This window comes from Hydra vulgaris, chromosome 03, assembly GCF_038396675.1.
Source record: "Hydra vulgaris chromosome 03, alternate assembly HydraT2T_AEP".
Lineage (NCBI taxonomy): Eukaryota > Metazoa > Cnidaria > Hydrozoa > Anthoathecata > Hydridae > Hydra > Hydra vulgaris.
The window spans coordinates 65,024,490-65,041,494 of NC_088922.1; the positions used below are offsets into that span (position 1 = coordinate 65,024,490).

The 17,005-nt window shown below is 27.8% G+C and overlaps 1 protein-coding gene across 1 annotated transcript in view; it reads left to right on the plus strand.

Moving 5' to 3' along the window:
• Positions 1-1,025: 1,025 nt before the first annotated feature.
• Positions 1,026-17,005, plus strand: part of LOC100201657 (protein FAM76A) — a 50,795-nt gene continuing 34,815 nt past the window's right edge. The window contains exons 1-3 of the mRNA XM_065793996.1: positions 1,026-1,092; positions 1,186-1,346; positions 8,919-8,983. Of these exons, the coding sequence (XP_065650068.1) occupies positions 1,266-1,346; positions 8,919-8,983 (146 nt within the window). The 5' untranslated portion in view covers positions 1,026-1,092; positions 1,186-1,265. The remainder of the gene's footprint in view (positions 1,093-1,185; positions 1,347-8,918; positions 8,984-17,005) is intronic.

Sequence of the window (17,005 nt, forward strand, 5' to 3'; positions counted from 1 at the left end):
TTAAAAATATTTGCGAAAAGATTATCCAATAATTAATTAAGAGCAAAAGAATAATCATTGCCATAACTATTTCATTCTACCCGCTATTCCATACTCTATGTCTTAAATCAAATAAAGTTAAAATTTTTTTAAATTACTTAAGTTTAGGTAAAAACTTTCCGCTTTATAGTTGAAGCTAGGATATCATTTGATTTTTTCCACTTCACTCTGGATATCATTTTATATTTTGATATAAATGATATCCTAGAGTAAAGTGATATTAGAAATATCCTTTTTATTAAAACGCAAATTCGTGTGTAGTTTAGAACGTGCATTACGAGGTTGTTGTACAAGATTTTTTTTTTTTTTTTTTTTGCGTAGAATTGAGTTTTATAAAACAAATACACTCAAACTTTTTTTTTATGCGGTCCTTTTTTTATGCGATACTTTTTTGCGCGTTTTGTTTTACGCGATTTTTTTTGTCCGATCTCATATAATTTAATTTTTGAACGCGCAATAATTTTAATCTCAACGATTAAAATGTGTAATATGTATGTACATACGTCATTATATAGTTACTGTTATGAACATGCAACCACAAAATGCGTTATATTGTCAGGCTACGAAGGATAACTGTTATACATTTTGATAAGTTTTTATGTATAAAATAAATACGTATGTAAATAAAATATTTAAAAATGCTCGTATGTGTTTTTTCTAAATCAATTTTTTTTTATGCGGTCCGTATATAACCGCATAAAAAAAATGTTTTTAATATTGTTTTGAAAACTATTTTTATAGGTACTCCTAAAGTTTTATGTGATTTTTTTTATGCGTTCTCTTATATGCGGTCCCTTATCTACCGCACAAAAAGAGGTTTGAGTGTAATTTAAATTGTGCTCTTATTTCTTTAGCCACACAGGTTACTTATTAGCAAACTTGAAAAATTTGCACATTGGTTATTTTTTTTTATGGTTCCTGATTACTTTTTTATTTTAATTTCCGGTTTGCGGCTTTTTAAAATTAAAAACGTGCATGATCACTTTTTTGAAATTATCAAAATTTAATTATCTACTTTATGATTAAATACAATTATGTGAATAATCAATTAGGGTTAGAAACTTATTATTTATGTTTTAAGTTTTTGATTAACTACACTAATGTATGAGTTAGTCATTATAACTTGTATAACCTAATTTTTTTCAGATTCAATGAACAAATTATTCCTTTCGCGTCCGCTTTGAAACCTTTTCTGTTACAACTACATTAATGAGCAGTCTCTTGATATGGCGGGACTTTTTGCTTGTACAAATTGTCATAGTCGTCATGCCTTTGAAGATTTGAGCAAAGAAGATCAGCTTTGTAAGGTGCAGTATTATTTAAAAAAAAATTACTTCTTATCTATGTAAGAAACCTACTTGTAAAGCATTTTTTATTTAGCTTTTTACAATGTTCTTAAATAATATTTTGTTATATATCACAAGTAATCGTTTGAAATTAGTATTTCTGAGATATTTTATTCAAATCGTACAGTTCTACAAAAAGTTATGTTACTTTAGTTTTTAGTTATCAAATTGCTGTTAAAATAAATAAAATTATTAAGTAGATTAAATTTTTTTCACCAAAGAAGGAATAAATACATTATTTAAGCATTTAAAGCAGGAAATGAAAGTATTGTATAAATAACTTTTACCTTATTTCAAGTAAATAGAATAACGTTTAAAAAAAGATTTTTCAATGTAATTTTTAAACAAGACAGGTTCATTTTTTATGAAAAAAAAAATGGACAGACAATATTTGTATCATTAGGATTTTTTATGTCAAAAAGTAGTGTTTGTAATTTAGACAGGGTTGGCAAAAAAAACCCAACCTAAAAATACTCAACCCAAAAAAACGCCAAATAACCTTCCTTAAATGATCCCAATAAAACCCAAATATATTTGGGTTTTTTTGGCTTTTCCTTTAAATGTCCTATTTTACAACTGATAACTCTGATTTTAGTTTAACAAATTACAACTTTTATGCATACACCATATTTATATACAAAATGGTTTTTAAATTTATTTAAAATGAATATGATTTTTAGTTTGAACTCTTTACAGAATAATTCAAAATCCAATTAATCATTTTTTTATTTTGTTAATTCACCTCCTCAAGGCTGAGAAGACCACTACAGACAAGGAGGCTACTTATTTGTGGTATAACCCTCTCTCAACTCTATAACTCCGAAACACGAACCTTGATGAATAAGGCCGCTGCGCGGGGAAACGAGTTGAGCGCGGTATTACCAGAGATGTGGTGAGAATCAAATTCAGAACCTCTTGCTTATAAAGCGAGCGCTCTACCACTTCACCACTACTGCATGGTAATTTATTTTTAAACCAGATAGCAAGTTGTAAAATTATTATTGTAATACATATTAGGGCAAATTAATTTAATGTTTATAAAGAAAATAATGAAATTTTTTTTTTTTTTTTTAAATTTCAAAGTTTAAAGGATAACTAGTTATTTAATATCTTTCTTCTCCTCCCAAATGTCTAAACAACAGTTTTAGATTTATCATTTGATATTGGTATTTGATTTTTATTTTATAAAGTTTATGTTATACTCACAAATCAATGCAAAACTATGTAGGTACTCACCACAAGTAGAACACAATATATAAATATTGCTACACTTTATTCACAGTAGAAAGTTGTCAGGCAAAAAAATTATGCTACAGTAAACTAGAATACCCTGTCATGCGAGTGGCCCTAACCTTGTGAAGTGCATACAAGTGTTAAACTTTAAATATATGCATTAAAATGTGCATACAAGTTTGCAACATGTTTGCTCATTTAATATGAAATTTTTGTTGGGAACATGTATGCACTTCACAAGGTAAGGTTTAAAAATTGATTAATAAGTCTGGCTATTAACCTGTTGATCTTTGTTGTTTGCTTTTGCTTCTTTATTTTACTTTAGATCATTTAAAAATTGGATTGTATTTCTGTGGACAGTACTTTGTAAATGCTGAGAAACGGCATCTTTTTAATGTAACGTGTCCCGTTTATATAACGTAATACGGTTGTTTTTATTGGTTCTTTGGTATTGGCGAAGATATTATCTACTTAAAGCGTCATACATTACAGAAGATTTTTACAATATACATAATTCCATTCTCTTTATCAGTTTCTGTACAAAAAGCTTCTGAAAGATTCCTTTTTCAAAAGTTTTCAAAGTGATTCAATTTTTATTCAAAATGTTACCCATTTGATAAATAGTGATAATTTTATAAATTTAAAAAAAGTATACTAAGATTGAATAGTTAGTTGAAAGCCATAGTTAAGATATAAAGAAATATTAAAATGTTATAAAGAAAATTAAAATGTTATTAGGAAATAACAAATAACTGTCATAAGCTAGAAGTTTTATTAAACTTTATTAAAACACTTAATTAAAAACACGGTGCCGGTTAATTTTTTTTTAAAGCAATTCTATTCTAGCAATTCTAGTTTAATAGTTGTTTTACATTAAAATTCAATTCAAGTTTAATAATTATTTTACATTAAAATTCAATTCAAGTTTAATAATTATTTTACATTAAAATATAACTTTTTTTTCCAAATGAGGCCCACATAAAATTTTCTTATCCGATAGTTATTAACTAAGTAACATTTTAGTTGTGAGCAATGTTACAGTTCCCGTTACCAAAAAAAGATCCATGAAATCGTGATTACAAGGAAAACATTTTTATGTATTTTCAAGTATTTGTTATAAATATATTTTTGTATACATTTTTATAAATATCATTGAGGAAGTAATTTGGGTTTAAATACTTAAGTTACCAAATCTGTTCAATCATTTGCAATCTGACCAGGATATAATTTTTCAGTTATATTATGCCATTTTGGGTTGAAATTAAAAGTAATTAAGAGATCTGTTTTTGTACTGCTTCTTTCTAATAATTGTTACAAGTTTCATTTATTTATAATTATAATTTCATACTACTTTACAGTTTTAAACAGTGCTTAAGCAATGCAAAAAAACTATCAACATTTTTTTTTAAAAGAACTTGACTTTGGTAAAATATTCGTCCACTACTCATTAAGTTATTCATCATTTCTAATCGACGTTCTTTCTATGATCAATTTAAAAAATTATTGATAATGGAAAAAGCAACTTTGACACTAAAAAGTTGTTTATTTTATAATTTGTAAAATCTAATGTTGACTCTTCCCTCTTCATTAGAAGAATGTGGGAAGAGCGACAACCCCCCTCACACACTACTCGTGAGGTTTTGCTAATCGATCAAGGCAAAATCAGGCAATACTTTAATAAACAGTTAATCATAAGTACTTTTTTATATATATATTTTGTTAATTAAATATGATCAAAAGTTTCAGCTTAAAACACTTTATTTTCTTGAATTCATTGAAAAAAAAATTAAACAAATTTTTTTTTTTTAATTAAAAATCAATTAGTTTACAATTGTGGTCAAATGCTTTTATTTACGACCAAATATCTTCTGAATAAAACGCCAGTAAAAAATAATTAAAATATTCCAAAAGATTTTAAGTTTTTGCGAAACGCAAAACTTTAAATCTTTTGGAATATTTTAATTATTTTTTAAAACTACAAGGCCTTCACAATAGAAGGTTTGCTGCAAGTGCAGGTCTAACTATGTTTACAATGTGTTTTTGCACCTTGTGTAAAAGAAGAAGGGCATCATTCGAAAATGTGCTCCAGATATGGCAACAGTATTCCATCTTTATCTCTTCTATCCGGAAATCCAAGGACGGATTTGAGATTTAAAAAGATAAAGAATTAAATCCGTATTAAAAAAGTGGCAAGCATGATAAAGAGATGCAACCTTAGCAGATGCTAATTTTGCTTTAGATTTGATATATGGTTTCCAAGAAAGATCAGAAATAAGAGTTAGTCCTGGAAGACAAAAAATAGATGACTCATCGAGTGCATTACCGTTTATAAATATAGGAAGATCTAGATTATTGCAATAACGATAAGCTATAAGAAATTGAGTTTTATCTGAGTTAAAGTTCACCAGCCACTAAGAACCTCATGCTGTAGCAGAATTAAGATCCTTTTCAATCTTACAGTTTTGATTTGCTAACCGTTATTGCAGTTAGTAAATCAGCTGTAGAATGAGAATATTGAAATTCATATTAATGATCAGAAAGTATGTTATAGATTCAAGATAAGAGATTAAGTGTTAATTAAAGACTCAAAAACCATGCTTATGATAGAAAGAAGACTAATGAGACAATAATTAGAGGAGTCAGATCGCTCTCAAGATTCTTAAAAAATAGGGATAAAAGATGCCACTTTTCTTCAGGCTGGAAAGACTCTGATAAGCACTCGTTAAATAGTTTTGAAAGTATAGACAACAGTTCCGTAGAATACTTTTGCAAGACTATAACAAGTATGTTGTCTGGAGGCTTTAGACAAGTCTAAGCACAAAATCACTTTAGATACAAAAGCTGGAGTGATACGATTGTCAGGCAATGGACTAACCTGTTTGTCAGCTATATCAGATAGAACTTGACTAGTGGAATCAAGAGATAATGATGAGAAGTACTTAACAAACAGTTCAGCTTTGCCTTTAGGTGAAGTAACAAAATCTGAACCATACAAGAGAGGTGGAATAAAAAATTTGCCCTTATTATAGATGCTGTTATAGATGTACTGACTAGGATCAGAAACAAAGCATAAGTTGAGTAGAGAAGTTGAATTATTTGAATTGTCTGGAAAGCAATTTGGAAAGTTGAGTGTTTGTGTTATAGATTTAGAAAGACAAAAGTTGTGGGCCTTAATGCCTGCAGAATCACTGACACTAGAGCCAAGCCATTCAATGTGATGAGCATTAAAGTCACCAACAACTATAATATAGGCTGAAAGATAAAGAGAAAAGACTTGGTCAATTTGATCAGAAATGACATTTAAAAGATTGCAGTCTTAATATGAAGGAGAGCAATATAGAACAAAGAGAAAATAGATAGAGTGAAGTGGTGTTAAACAAAAGCACATAAAAGGATAGTCTTTGGATTTAAACCTTGTTTTACGACAAATGGGTGAATTCTTATAAATGTAAATGCCCAGGCATGTGACTATTGGAGTCTTTACAAATTAAAGGAAGATAAACATAAACACTAAGATCACAAAATGAGACAGCTGAACTCAAATTAGTCTCACAAAGAGCAAGTAGGTCTGGTGAACTTTGGAAGAGTTAAGACTCAACAGGAGGAAAGTTTCTTCGAAGACCACAAATATTCATGAATGACAATGGTTTTTTGTGTTTTATAGTTTTTGATACTTTAGTCATTTTTAAATTTGTTTAAGAACTGGACTCCAAGCACAGATAATACTCAGTGCACTATTTAATAATCCAAGAATTGCCTCATTACTGTTAATAAACCTAAAGCCATAACAAAGGGCTCCATATGTGACCTTGACAATGCACACCAAAAGTATGAACAGAGACACTATCAATTCGGAACACGGTACTGTTAGTACTCTTATATTTTACAGCTGTTGATGGAATCAGTCTCTCTGAGAGCTACTTCAGAGTTCTGGAAACCTAACTACTTATATTAAAGTATTATAAAAGTTGGTACACATCAAGTTCAGGTATATATTGTTCCAATAAAATCAAAATTTAGGGTATAGCTTGTCTGTATTCTGTATTATTATTTGCATATTTAAAATGGTATTTAATCAAGAATTTAAGTTTTTTTTCTGTTGGTTTTAGGAAATTTGCTTTAAAATTGCAAAAGAAGGGATAACAGCTGATGTTATAAAATATGTTACACTTAAGAAGACCTAGCCGTAACAACAGCTGTAAATAAAGTAAAAATTCTTGGAATTATCATAAATATGCTGCTAAAACTTATAGCATTTCATAAGGAACACTACTTAAAAAAATAAAACTTAGGGATCAAAGCATGGTGGGGAAATCAGATGATAGTTCAACAGAAAGTTTATTTTTTCTATCAAATACTTGATGATTGACTGGAGGAACAAAACAGAAGTGATAAAACGTCTTCCAGGAAAAAATAAAGATCCACATGGTGAAGACAGTAATGGCTCTTAACGAATCTGTTTTAGACATTCTTCAGAACAGTCTAGGCTTAGGCACAAATCTATCCATAATCTAAGAAATAAAAACATGTAGTTTTCGATGTCACCCCAAATCAGCTGTTCATTCTCATCTCGTTTAAAAATATGAATATGCTCAAATAAATTCAGAAAATTAAAATATTTACTTCATAGTGTTGATATGGCTTAGGACTTTTCCAGGAAGCTGGAACAGACAGAAACATATATGTATGTAATAAAATTAAACTTTTTAACACTACATAAGGATATTTAAATAAAATAATTCAAACATATACTAATAGCACTTTTAATTTTTCACATTTTGAAAAAATTGTCGTCTCATAATTTTCATAAAATTGTCATCTCATAGTTTTGACAAAACTATGAGTAAATATTTTAGGAAACTAATCAAACATCTTGTTGCTTTGAAGATATATTGGCACTGATAACATAAAAATGCATTTTATAGAGTACCAGTGTTATACCTTAATTAAATATAGTTTTGTTATATGTTGCTTAGCAATTTTTATATATAATTATACATAAATAATATCTATAAAACAAGGTTGATAAGAAGTGTAAATAACATTTTAGATTTCAAATCACAAGTTTAAATTAACTTTCTAAGGTTAGAAAAATTGACTAAAATATAGATACAATCATGATCAGTTATTTATCATTAGAATCGTTATTCTTTCTATTTTTGAGCTCACCAATGTTTTTAATTACAATCAGCGACCTCAGTAGATGTAGTTTTCTAATTTTCAAAGTGAAAATGTAAACAGTTTGTGAAAATGTTTTTTCGGACTGCTGAGGACTATTGATTTAAAATTACAAGTCAGAAATGCAATATGACCTTTAGTTTTTGAGTAAGATATAAAGGTATGTTCAAAAACTCTAAAGTGGTAATCTATCTTTGTGATAATCTTAATTCTGATGTGTTAATGAGAAAAGTCACCACTTTTTTATTTGCTGAAATTAGACACCTGGTCTTGTGAATGTGATTTATCTATTGTATTTGCTTGGGGCAATGCAGTGAATTTTAACCCAAACAACTCAGTTGTTTACTGTTAATCTTTATGAGGATGCATTAACAATCCACTCTGAGAAATATTATCTTTTCATCGGGAATTAGTTGTACAAAAAAATCTTATCAAAGATAGTTCATAAATACTGCTCTACTTTTCACAATATGAAAACTTTTCTTGATTTAGTTTTTTGGTAAATTTGGTAAATTTGGTAAATTTATTTTTTATCAGTTTATCAAATTAGTTTATCAGTTGCCAAACTGTGTTGATAATTCCAACCAGTTGTTTAAAAATGTATATAATTTTTTTTATAGTTTGCAAGAAGAAAGCTTTTTTTTTGGGGGGGGGGGGATATGTAATAAGTTTTGGTATTATAGTTAAAATAATAGTAAAAAATAATATATATATTTTTCAGCTATGTTTTGTTGAAACTATTAAATAAAATCATTTATGAAACATCTAAGAAAATTCTAAATTAAAAAAAAAAAATCTTTTAATTTTTATGATTGATATTCTGCTTTTTTTTTTTTTAATTACAACTTTCTTAATGTATGTGATAGGTGTTGATGTTATTTAGTGTGTGTTTAGATTTTATTTTTATTTAGGTGTTTATAAAAATAACCAAATTAGTAAACAATTAAAAAAAATGTTTTTTCTGTATTATTAAAAGACTTTTAGAAAATATAAAAATGGTGGAAAATAATAAAGTACTTATATTTTCAAACTTATTAATATTGTTTATAAATAGCACTAAGTTCCAAAAAGTAATGGGGAGTTGTGACTGTTATGTCTTATTTATTAATGAAATTTGTTTAGGCATGCAGAAAGAAGTTTCCAATTGTTCAATGTAGTTATTGCTGTTTGGAATTCCACATTTTCAAGTTAGTCTAAAATTTTACATTTAAGTGTTATAAACTTATAAATTTTTATAGTTTTCAGTTTGGGTTTGTGTTCAGGATCACCAATTTACAATTCATAAAATTGTTAAAATGGGTAATTGGTTATTATTATTGTTAATAAGGATTACAATAAATAAATTGTATAGGCATAAATGTCTGTTAACCTGGTTATATTAAAATTTAACAACATCAAAGTTTATAAACTAACAAAAATGAAGGAAAAGAAATGCGAATCAGTCATAAAGACCATTCATTTTTAAGACGATTATGGTATCAAAAAATGACTAATAATAAAGTAAAAACCTAAAGGGGTTTCCAGGGCTCAAATTATCGCAAAAATATCTAACTAAAAAAAAAAACTCCCATTTACGATCCCTGGCTACACTTTGCAGTAAGGGAGGGGAGTTGCGTTAGTATAAAATAGTATCTTTATACATTAGCTTGTAATTTTAATTTTTTTAACACATGGTCTCTCATTTAAATATCATCTTATAATTTTCTCGTTTGGCAGAGTTTCAAATAGCTTACGTTACTGTTATAGTTTACAGCTTAACTTATAATTTAAAGGTTAAGCTGCAGTTATTGGGAAATGAATAAGTTATAATGTAATGAGCAAATAACATATTTAATACTATTACCATATTACTTCTTGTTTTTACTTTGATACTTAAAAAAGTAAAAGTAAAAACGTAAATATAGCAATTTTAATATGTTCATGCTGATGATAAAATTTGTTTTATTTTTAGGAGTTTGAATTGTTATTGTAAAACAGCAATAAAATAATACTGAAAAGTTGTTTTGTCAAGCTTGAGTCAAAAACTATTATATATAAAAGTTTTTGACTCAAGCTTTTTAAATTGTTTAGATTAACACAAGTTTTGTTAATCTAAAACAACTTTGAGGCGCTGTTTTATACAGTTTTCAATGTTGATAACATAAAATAAGTTTAAAATAAAACGAAATCATCATAATTTTTTAAACTTCATGTTTGCGAGATCAAAGCAAAAAAACATTGGAAAACACGTTTTTTTTTTAATTATTGATTATTATATTAAAGAAATATAATTCTATTTATTAAACTAAGTTTTTTTTTTCTTATTTTTTCTTCCAAAACAATTTGAACGAAAATATCAGCTTAAAAACTATTTAAATAAAAAAATTAATTATACTTAAATTTATAATAGTACACTAGATCAAGAAGCAATAGTAGTAGTACTACTACTATTGCTTCTTGATCTAGTGTACATTAAAATTCTTTTAAATTTTTCAAATTTTTTTTTTAATTTCAAATTTCAAAAGCAAAATTATTTAAATAAGAGAAACTTAGTAGATTATAATTCTTTTGTTCAAATAGATTTCTTTTTTTGAAAAATCCTAAAAACAACTTGCATATTTATAGAAAATGTTTAATCTTGTATTGCGTTTTTCATATTCTATTCAAGATTATTGTTAAAATAACTTTTAAGTAAAAGCTTATTATGTTAACAACATAAAAGAAATAAATAGAAACATATGTATGGCTAGTCTTTGAGTATATTAAGGAAATTAATTAGTTAAGTAACTTAACTGTAGTAACTTAACTGGTTGTTTTGATTTAGTTTATAGGTAAATTTACTGTTGATGTACTTTTATTCATTTTATAAATAAACTAAATATAACTTAAAATATTTTTTTCTTTTACCCAGAGATTTAAAGTAATTTAAATTCAAAAGCGCTTCATGTTGAATGAAAATCTCCGCACAAAAGAGCAAGTGATCATACTTCTATTCAAAAGATAAATTTAGCATGACGTTCTTTATGATTCCTAATAGAAAACTTAGACAAAAACATTTCTTTTAAGAACGGTAAAAAAAAGTTCTAAACTAGAGAAAGAAAAATTAAATAAACAACAAAACAAGAAAAATAAACAAAAAATTGCTAAATAAGAAAAAACTAATTTCGAAGGAGTGAAAAGCAATCGCGGAACCTGTTATTCGAGCCTTGGGTTTCATTAACAATGCACAATACTTCTAACACATCTGTATAACTACATTCTTTTTTAATTGAAAATTTTTTTTCAACTAATTATTACAATAACATTATAGTCATAACAGGAATATTTATTGTCAATATGATAATATGATGGAACAGCTTTTTGCTTAGTGTCGAATGTACTTCCTTTGTTTAAGTCAAGTTTTCCCTAATAGTTTAAACCATGGCTGTAGTACGTATAAATATTAAACTTAAAAAATCATTTTAATACCTAATTATTTCAATTTATCTTTTACAAATATTTGTGGTGTGCAAAGCAGCCTTTCTTTTGTAAAATTTCTTGCAAAATTGACCAGAACTTGTTATTTTTTGTGAGCAATTTTAATTTTATCTTCAAATCTCAGTGTTATGAGCTTTTATCCTTTGATTTGTTGGTCAATTTATTGATCCCAGACTGATGACTATATAAGCTTTACTAAATTTGTATAAATAAGTTAAAAAGTAATATTATACATATGTATATTATAAAATACATTAACTATTTATGAAACATAAAATTACATTTTTACTAATGCTTTGTCTTTGTTAAAAATTTATTAAAATTTTAACACATTTTTGTTAAAATTGCTTATATGAACTTGCGACAAAATTTTTTTGCTTTTTTAAGTTGTTTTGTTCCTTAAAAAAGATTCATTTTTACAGTTATTTTACATTAAATTATAAAATAGCTCAGCGCTACTTAAATAAAGTTGTCTATAATCTAAAAATGACCTAAGTTACACCTCATGACTAGAATTAAATAGGTGTGCAATTCAAGTCATTAAATATGTTTATGTGCAAATTTTTTGCACACTTGCAAATATAAGGTGTGTGATAGCTACATAGGTGAATTTACACCTGACTAGGAGTGATGCTTGACTTGAACATATATTTATGCATCTTTTCACTAATTTGTAATTAAATGAGGTTTGAATCCTCTGCTATCTTTCATGTGCTTTTGTTTTGCACCACTTTTCTCAATTGCTTTTTTTTATTTTATTGTTCTTCTCAAAGCTTTTTTATGTTAATTCTGATAAAATTGACCTAGATCTTTTTTATTTATTTGTCTGCTAACATTTTTGTAAAATTGTTTATGATGTTCAGTTTAACGCTCATTAAACTGAATGGCTTGTTCTTGTACCACTTTGTGAAAAAAATTTTTTTCTGAATCTCTTGCTTGAATAGTTAATTTTGTGACTTAATTTTTAGACAACCCAAATCAGTTATCTTTAATTTGAGTATTTTCTCTAACTGCTTGTGCTTAGTCTCTCCTTGCTTTCTTTTAGGTGGTTCATATTAAGCTATTATCTCACTAATTCTTTTCTATCAGATTTACCTTCTCATCACAGGCTGATTGGAGTTCATTTTGTGACTTATAGGAAATCTGAAATCGTGTAACAAAGACAAATGTAACATTCCATCTTTCATTTATCAGTCTTATCTTATAAATATTATAAAAAATTTTTATAATATTTTGTTCTTTTTTTTAGGATGGTTGTTATTTTTAACTATCGAATTTGATATAACTTGAGGGAATAAACATATATTTTATAACAATTAAACAACAATTGAAAGTTTTGATATGCAATTTATTCACAATTTTAATCAATCCGTATAATTAAGAAACTAATTTGCTATGTATGTTAAAACTATGAGATATAATTTTTATTTATGAATAATAATTAACTATAATTTTGTTAATTTTTTTTTTTTTTTTACGTTTTTTTGCTTTTAAAAATGTTTCTGCTATATTTGACGTTTTTTCTGAATACTTATATAATAGGAAAATAAGAAAATAAATTGCTATTTATTTGTAAAATATATTATTTGATTAATAAGATTTGTAATGACATTGTAATGACAGAAATTAAAAGAATAGCATGGTTTCTTTTATAAATGTATTTACCACATTTGATGCCTGTCTGAAATTGTTTCCATTATGTTGACCAATTTCCAACGTTAACACAAATTACTAGAGACAATAAACATATCAATTGCCCTGTTTGAAAAATGTATTTAAAAACTTAATAAAAAGTTTTAAATTGGCTCTGTTGAAAAAGTTCAGTAAATTAACAATGCACTAGCCCATAAGCTTTTGGAGCATTGTCATTAATAATAGTTCATCAGGAGTACAATTTGGAGAATCCAATGAAAATGCAAGATATTTCAACAGGGGTAGTGAAAACAACCAAATACTTTATATTTGAAGATTAGTATTAATGACTTTTTATTTTTTTACATAAAAAAACTTGCTAAAAAATAAATAAAAAATTTTACAAATAAATACCTATTAGTTTTCTCTCTTTCCTGAGTATTGATAAAACACTAAAGTTTAGAAAAAACATTTGAAAAACAAATTTTTAAATTGTCTGTATTTCTAGTACAAATAATAAAGTATTTCCCTAATATATATAACTGACAAAAGTCATGAATAATAATATATAACTGACAAAAGTCACGAATAAATTGTTATATTAAAAACGTTTTTGTTATATTCTTACATGCTTTTTTACTTGACTTGTATCAATTTTGGTAGTGGAAAATAACTAACGTCTTAAAAAAGTAAACAAAAGCAGAAAAATATTTAGGTAAATTCTTTTTTTTTTTTTGACAAAATGTTTCTTTTTTCAACATTTTTTTCATATAATTTTCGATATTTTTTTCAGTTAATTTTATTTAGATTTTCTATTTCGTATAGTATTCTTTTCCTTTCTTCGACTATTCTCTATAGTTTCTTATAGCTTTATTTTACCTCAAATTCTTAAATGCTTGCTATATAAAGTTATAAAAGTCAAGTTGTCTAAAAAAATTACTTTTAACATGGACACACAAGGCATGCAACTGCACATGCTTCCTGGGATGGCTTTTGTTAAGTAATATTAGTACTACAATTTACTTTGGGACAATCAACATGGATTTCGGTTGTGGAATCAAATAAGAAGAAAAATGTTAAAAAATTGTACTTTACTCATGTGCTTCATAAGGTTATCCAAATTTGATTGACTCAAAAATATATGAAACATACTCCTCAACAACTTGGCAACTAAACCAACATTTTTTAACTTTTTAACCAACTGCTTAATGGTATAACTTAAAAATATATAGATAGATACAAACCTTTTTTTGTCTACAATCACTTTATTCTTTCAATAAGAAAATAAAAATAAAATTTAAAACAACAAAAGTCAAAACCAAAAAATCTGTTGTTCTATGGAATAAACCTAAAACTATATTGATTATTATTCTATATTGATACTATGATGTTTTTTAATTGCAAGTAAAACACTTCATGGTTTGAAATTTTTGGGGTGAGTCATCAAAAAAATCACCCGAAAAAACCCTTTGGAGGGATGGTAGTACATACCCATAGGATATCATAACAAGTGATTTAAAATCAACGATTACTGTGAGAGAAATTAGCATTTTTGTTTTTCTCAATACTGGTCAAGTTTCTTTTTGTACTAAAAAGCTATTAATTCATCCAATTCTGAGTTGTTTTCTTTCAAAAATGTGTTTTTTCTAACAAAACAACGAAAAAAGGAAGAACAACAAAGCAAATTTCTGTATAATTTCACAATTTGATTCTCTTAATATCATAATGGATTTAATCATATAGCTAAAACATCTGAATTCTAATAAAATCACGTTTTCCACTCTTATATGTTTTGATTTTGACTTCTATACATGTTTGCTGTAGTAGTCTACGACACAGTTAAGTAATTGCAGTTCATGTTGGGTTCATGTTCACTGGGTGAAGTGCTTGTCTCTTGAATCGTTGCCATTGAGGCTTGAAGTTTGCATGAAGACCATCATTGGCTTGTTCACTGTATATTCCAAGACTTTGATGACTCAGAGAGATGAACTGGGCCACTGGGCCACGTGAAAGAACACAGTGTGGACCTTTGGAGTGATTGAGACTGGAGGATCAAGGTATGCAGCTTTGAAGTTCTCAATGTATTCTTGAAAATTTTCATCTAGATGGGTTCCAAAACACGCAGTAACTAACTTATCAAATTGCCTGAATGCTTCAACATAGGGCAATGCTGTACTTACAGCTGCTGCTTCAAATTTTTGCTGAAGAATATCAATATTTTTCAACAATGAAAGGGTTGGAGGGGAATGTTTAAAACCTCTGGCCATTCTTTGACCTCTGGCTGAACTTTGTTCAAACTCTTAAAAAGGTGGTTGACCACACCCATCAGTAGGATGTATTAATAATATTCCATTGGTGGTATTGCTTTTAGAATGAGTGTTTCATCTGAAATATTGAGCAAGGGCACATTGATTAAATGAAAAGCATTTAGCACCTTTTACATTACTTCCTTCAGCAACAAAAGCTTGGTGAGTCTTTCTGACGCTTCCAAAAGTTCTCAGTGCACCACATTTTCCAAGGTTTAAAGAGTCTGCATCACACCAACAGCAAGGATGTTTGCTAGCATGAGACTGAAGTCCACAAAGAATGTTAGCAACTTTCATGTTGCAAGACAAGACAAAGGAAAAGCACCAATATTGGTGAGTTTCAACAGGTTTTTATGTTCTCATAGTTTTCTGGCATTCCTTCAGAGATTGCTATAATCAGCTGTTTCTTTACTCCAGAATCTTTGAAGGAAGAACTACAAAGCTTAGAAGTCTTCAGGACGAGACTGGTTGGTTTTAGGGCTACCTTGATAATGCCCAGACTCATCTTAAAAAAGTCACCTCCACTATCAAGTCCAATCTTAACTATTTGTTCCTCGGAGACAGATCTTGCTGATACCATAAATTGAAGAAGGGTGCCAATATCATTACAATGAACAACATCTCTAAGGTGGTCAATGTCAGAACATTTAGTTTTAGTGACAGAAAAGTGATCTTTGAGCAAATTTCCTAACAAAATATGGCACAACAATTTTTAGTTGGCCTGCAGAGTTAAGAGTGAAAGCAAGTTGTCTCATCTGGTTGTTGGACAAACCAGTGTTAAGTTGAACTGTCACAAGGTTTTTAGTTGGAAGAGGATTCTGAATCAGTTGTTGGAGTAGCATTGCCTGAAATTTAAAACGGATTAATAGAATAAAATGTACCTAATGAAAAGCAATATGTTGGGCAAAAAGCAGTGAAAAAACACTTACCAAGTTTCAGTGGTAATTTACGTCCCCCACTTGATTTACTCAGTCGCACTGTGCCATTTGCATCCTGGGTTCCCAAAACAGAAGATGCACGAATTTCTGCACTTTTTGCGTCTGTTTTTGAAAGTGCAATCAGGTTTGTACTTTTAGTTCCAGGGGTGCACTTATGGGATAAACCTGGTCCAATTACAGTGAGGCATTTTGTGCATCTTTTTTCAACTTTAAATGATTTCTCGAGTAGTACTGCTGGACAAAGGAGATGAATTTTTGCCTTTTGCTTACCAATTTGGCAAATAATACAGTCACATGCAGGAGAGTTTCTTATTGATGGCTTTACAGCAATTGAACTGAAATCATACAATTTGGGAAATGGCTGTGATGTTTTTCCCTTATGTTTTGCAGAATGAAACGTCAATTTGTGCACATTCCATTTGAAAGATGATCATCTTTAAAGTCTAATGGTTTTGGAGAGTGTTTTGCCAATCTGCTTATCAAGAAAGGTGTTATACTTCAATCACATTTTGACTCAGCATGAGTTTTAGCAGAATTGGGCATTTTAAATGTATTTTTTTAGTTCCTCTAACAATTCTATTAATTTTAGTTTAAATACTAGAACAAAAATGATGAACTTAAAAAAATGTTGTGGATAACAAGAAATCAAATCAAAACTGATGTTCAACATTAGAGATGTGGTGGATTCTAGTTTTGTAGAAGAAAAAGCAATTTTTTTGTTAGAGTTGGAATTTTTAAGAATGTTTGTTGTTATTTATTCTATATTTACAATAAAATATCAATATAAGCTTATAAAAATGTTTTTACTTCATAAAACCCTTTAAAAAAATTCATAATATGAGCATTTTTACTATAAAAATATCAAAATTGAAATTTC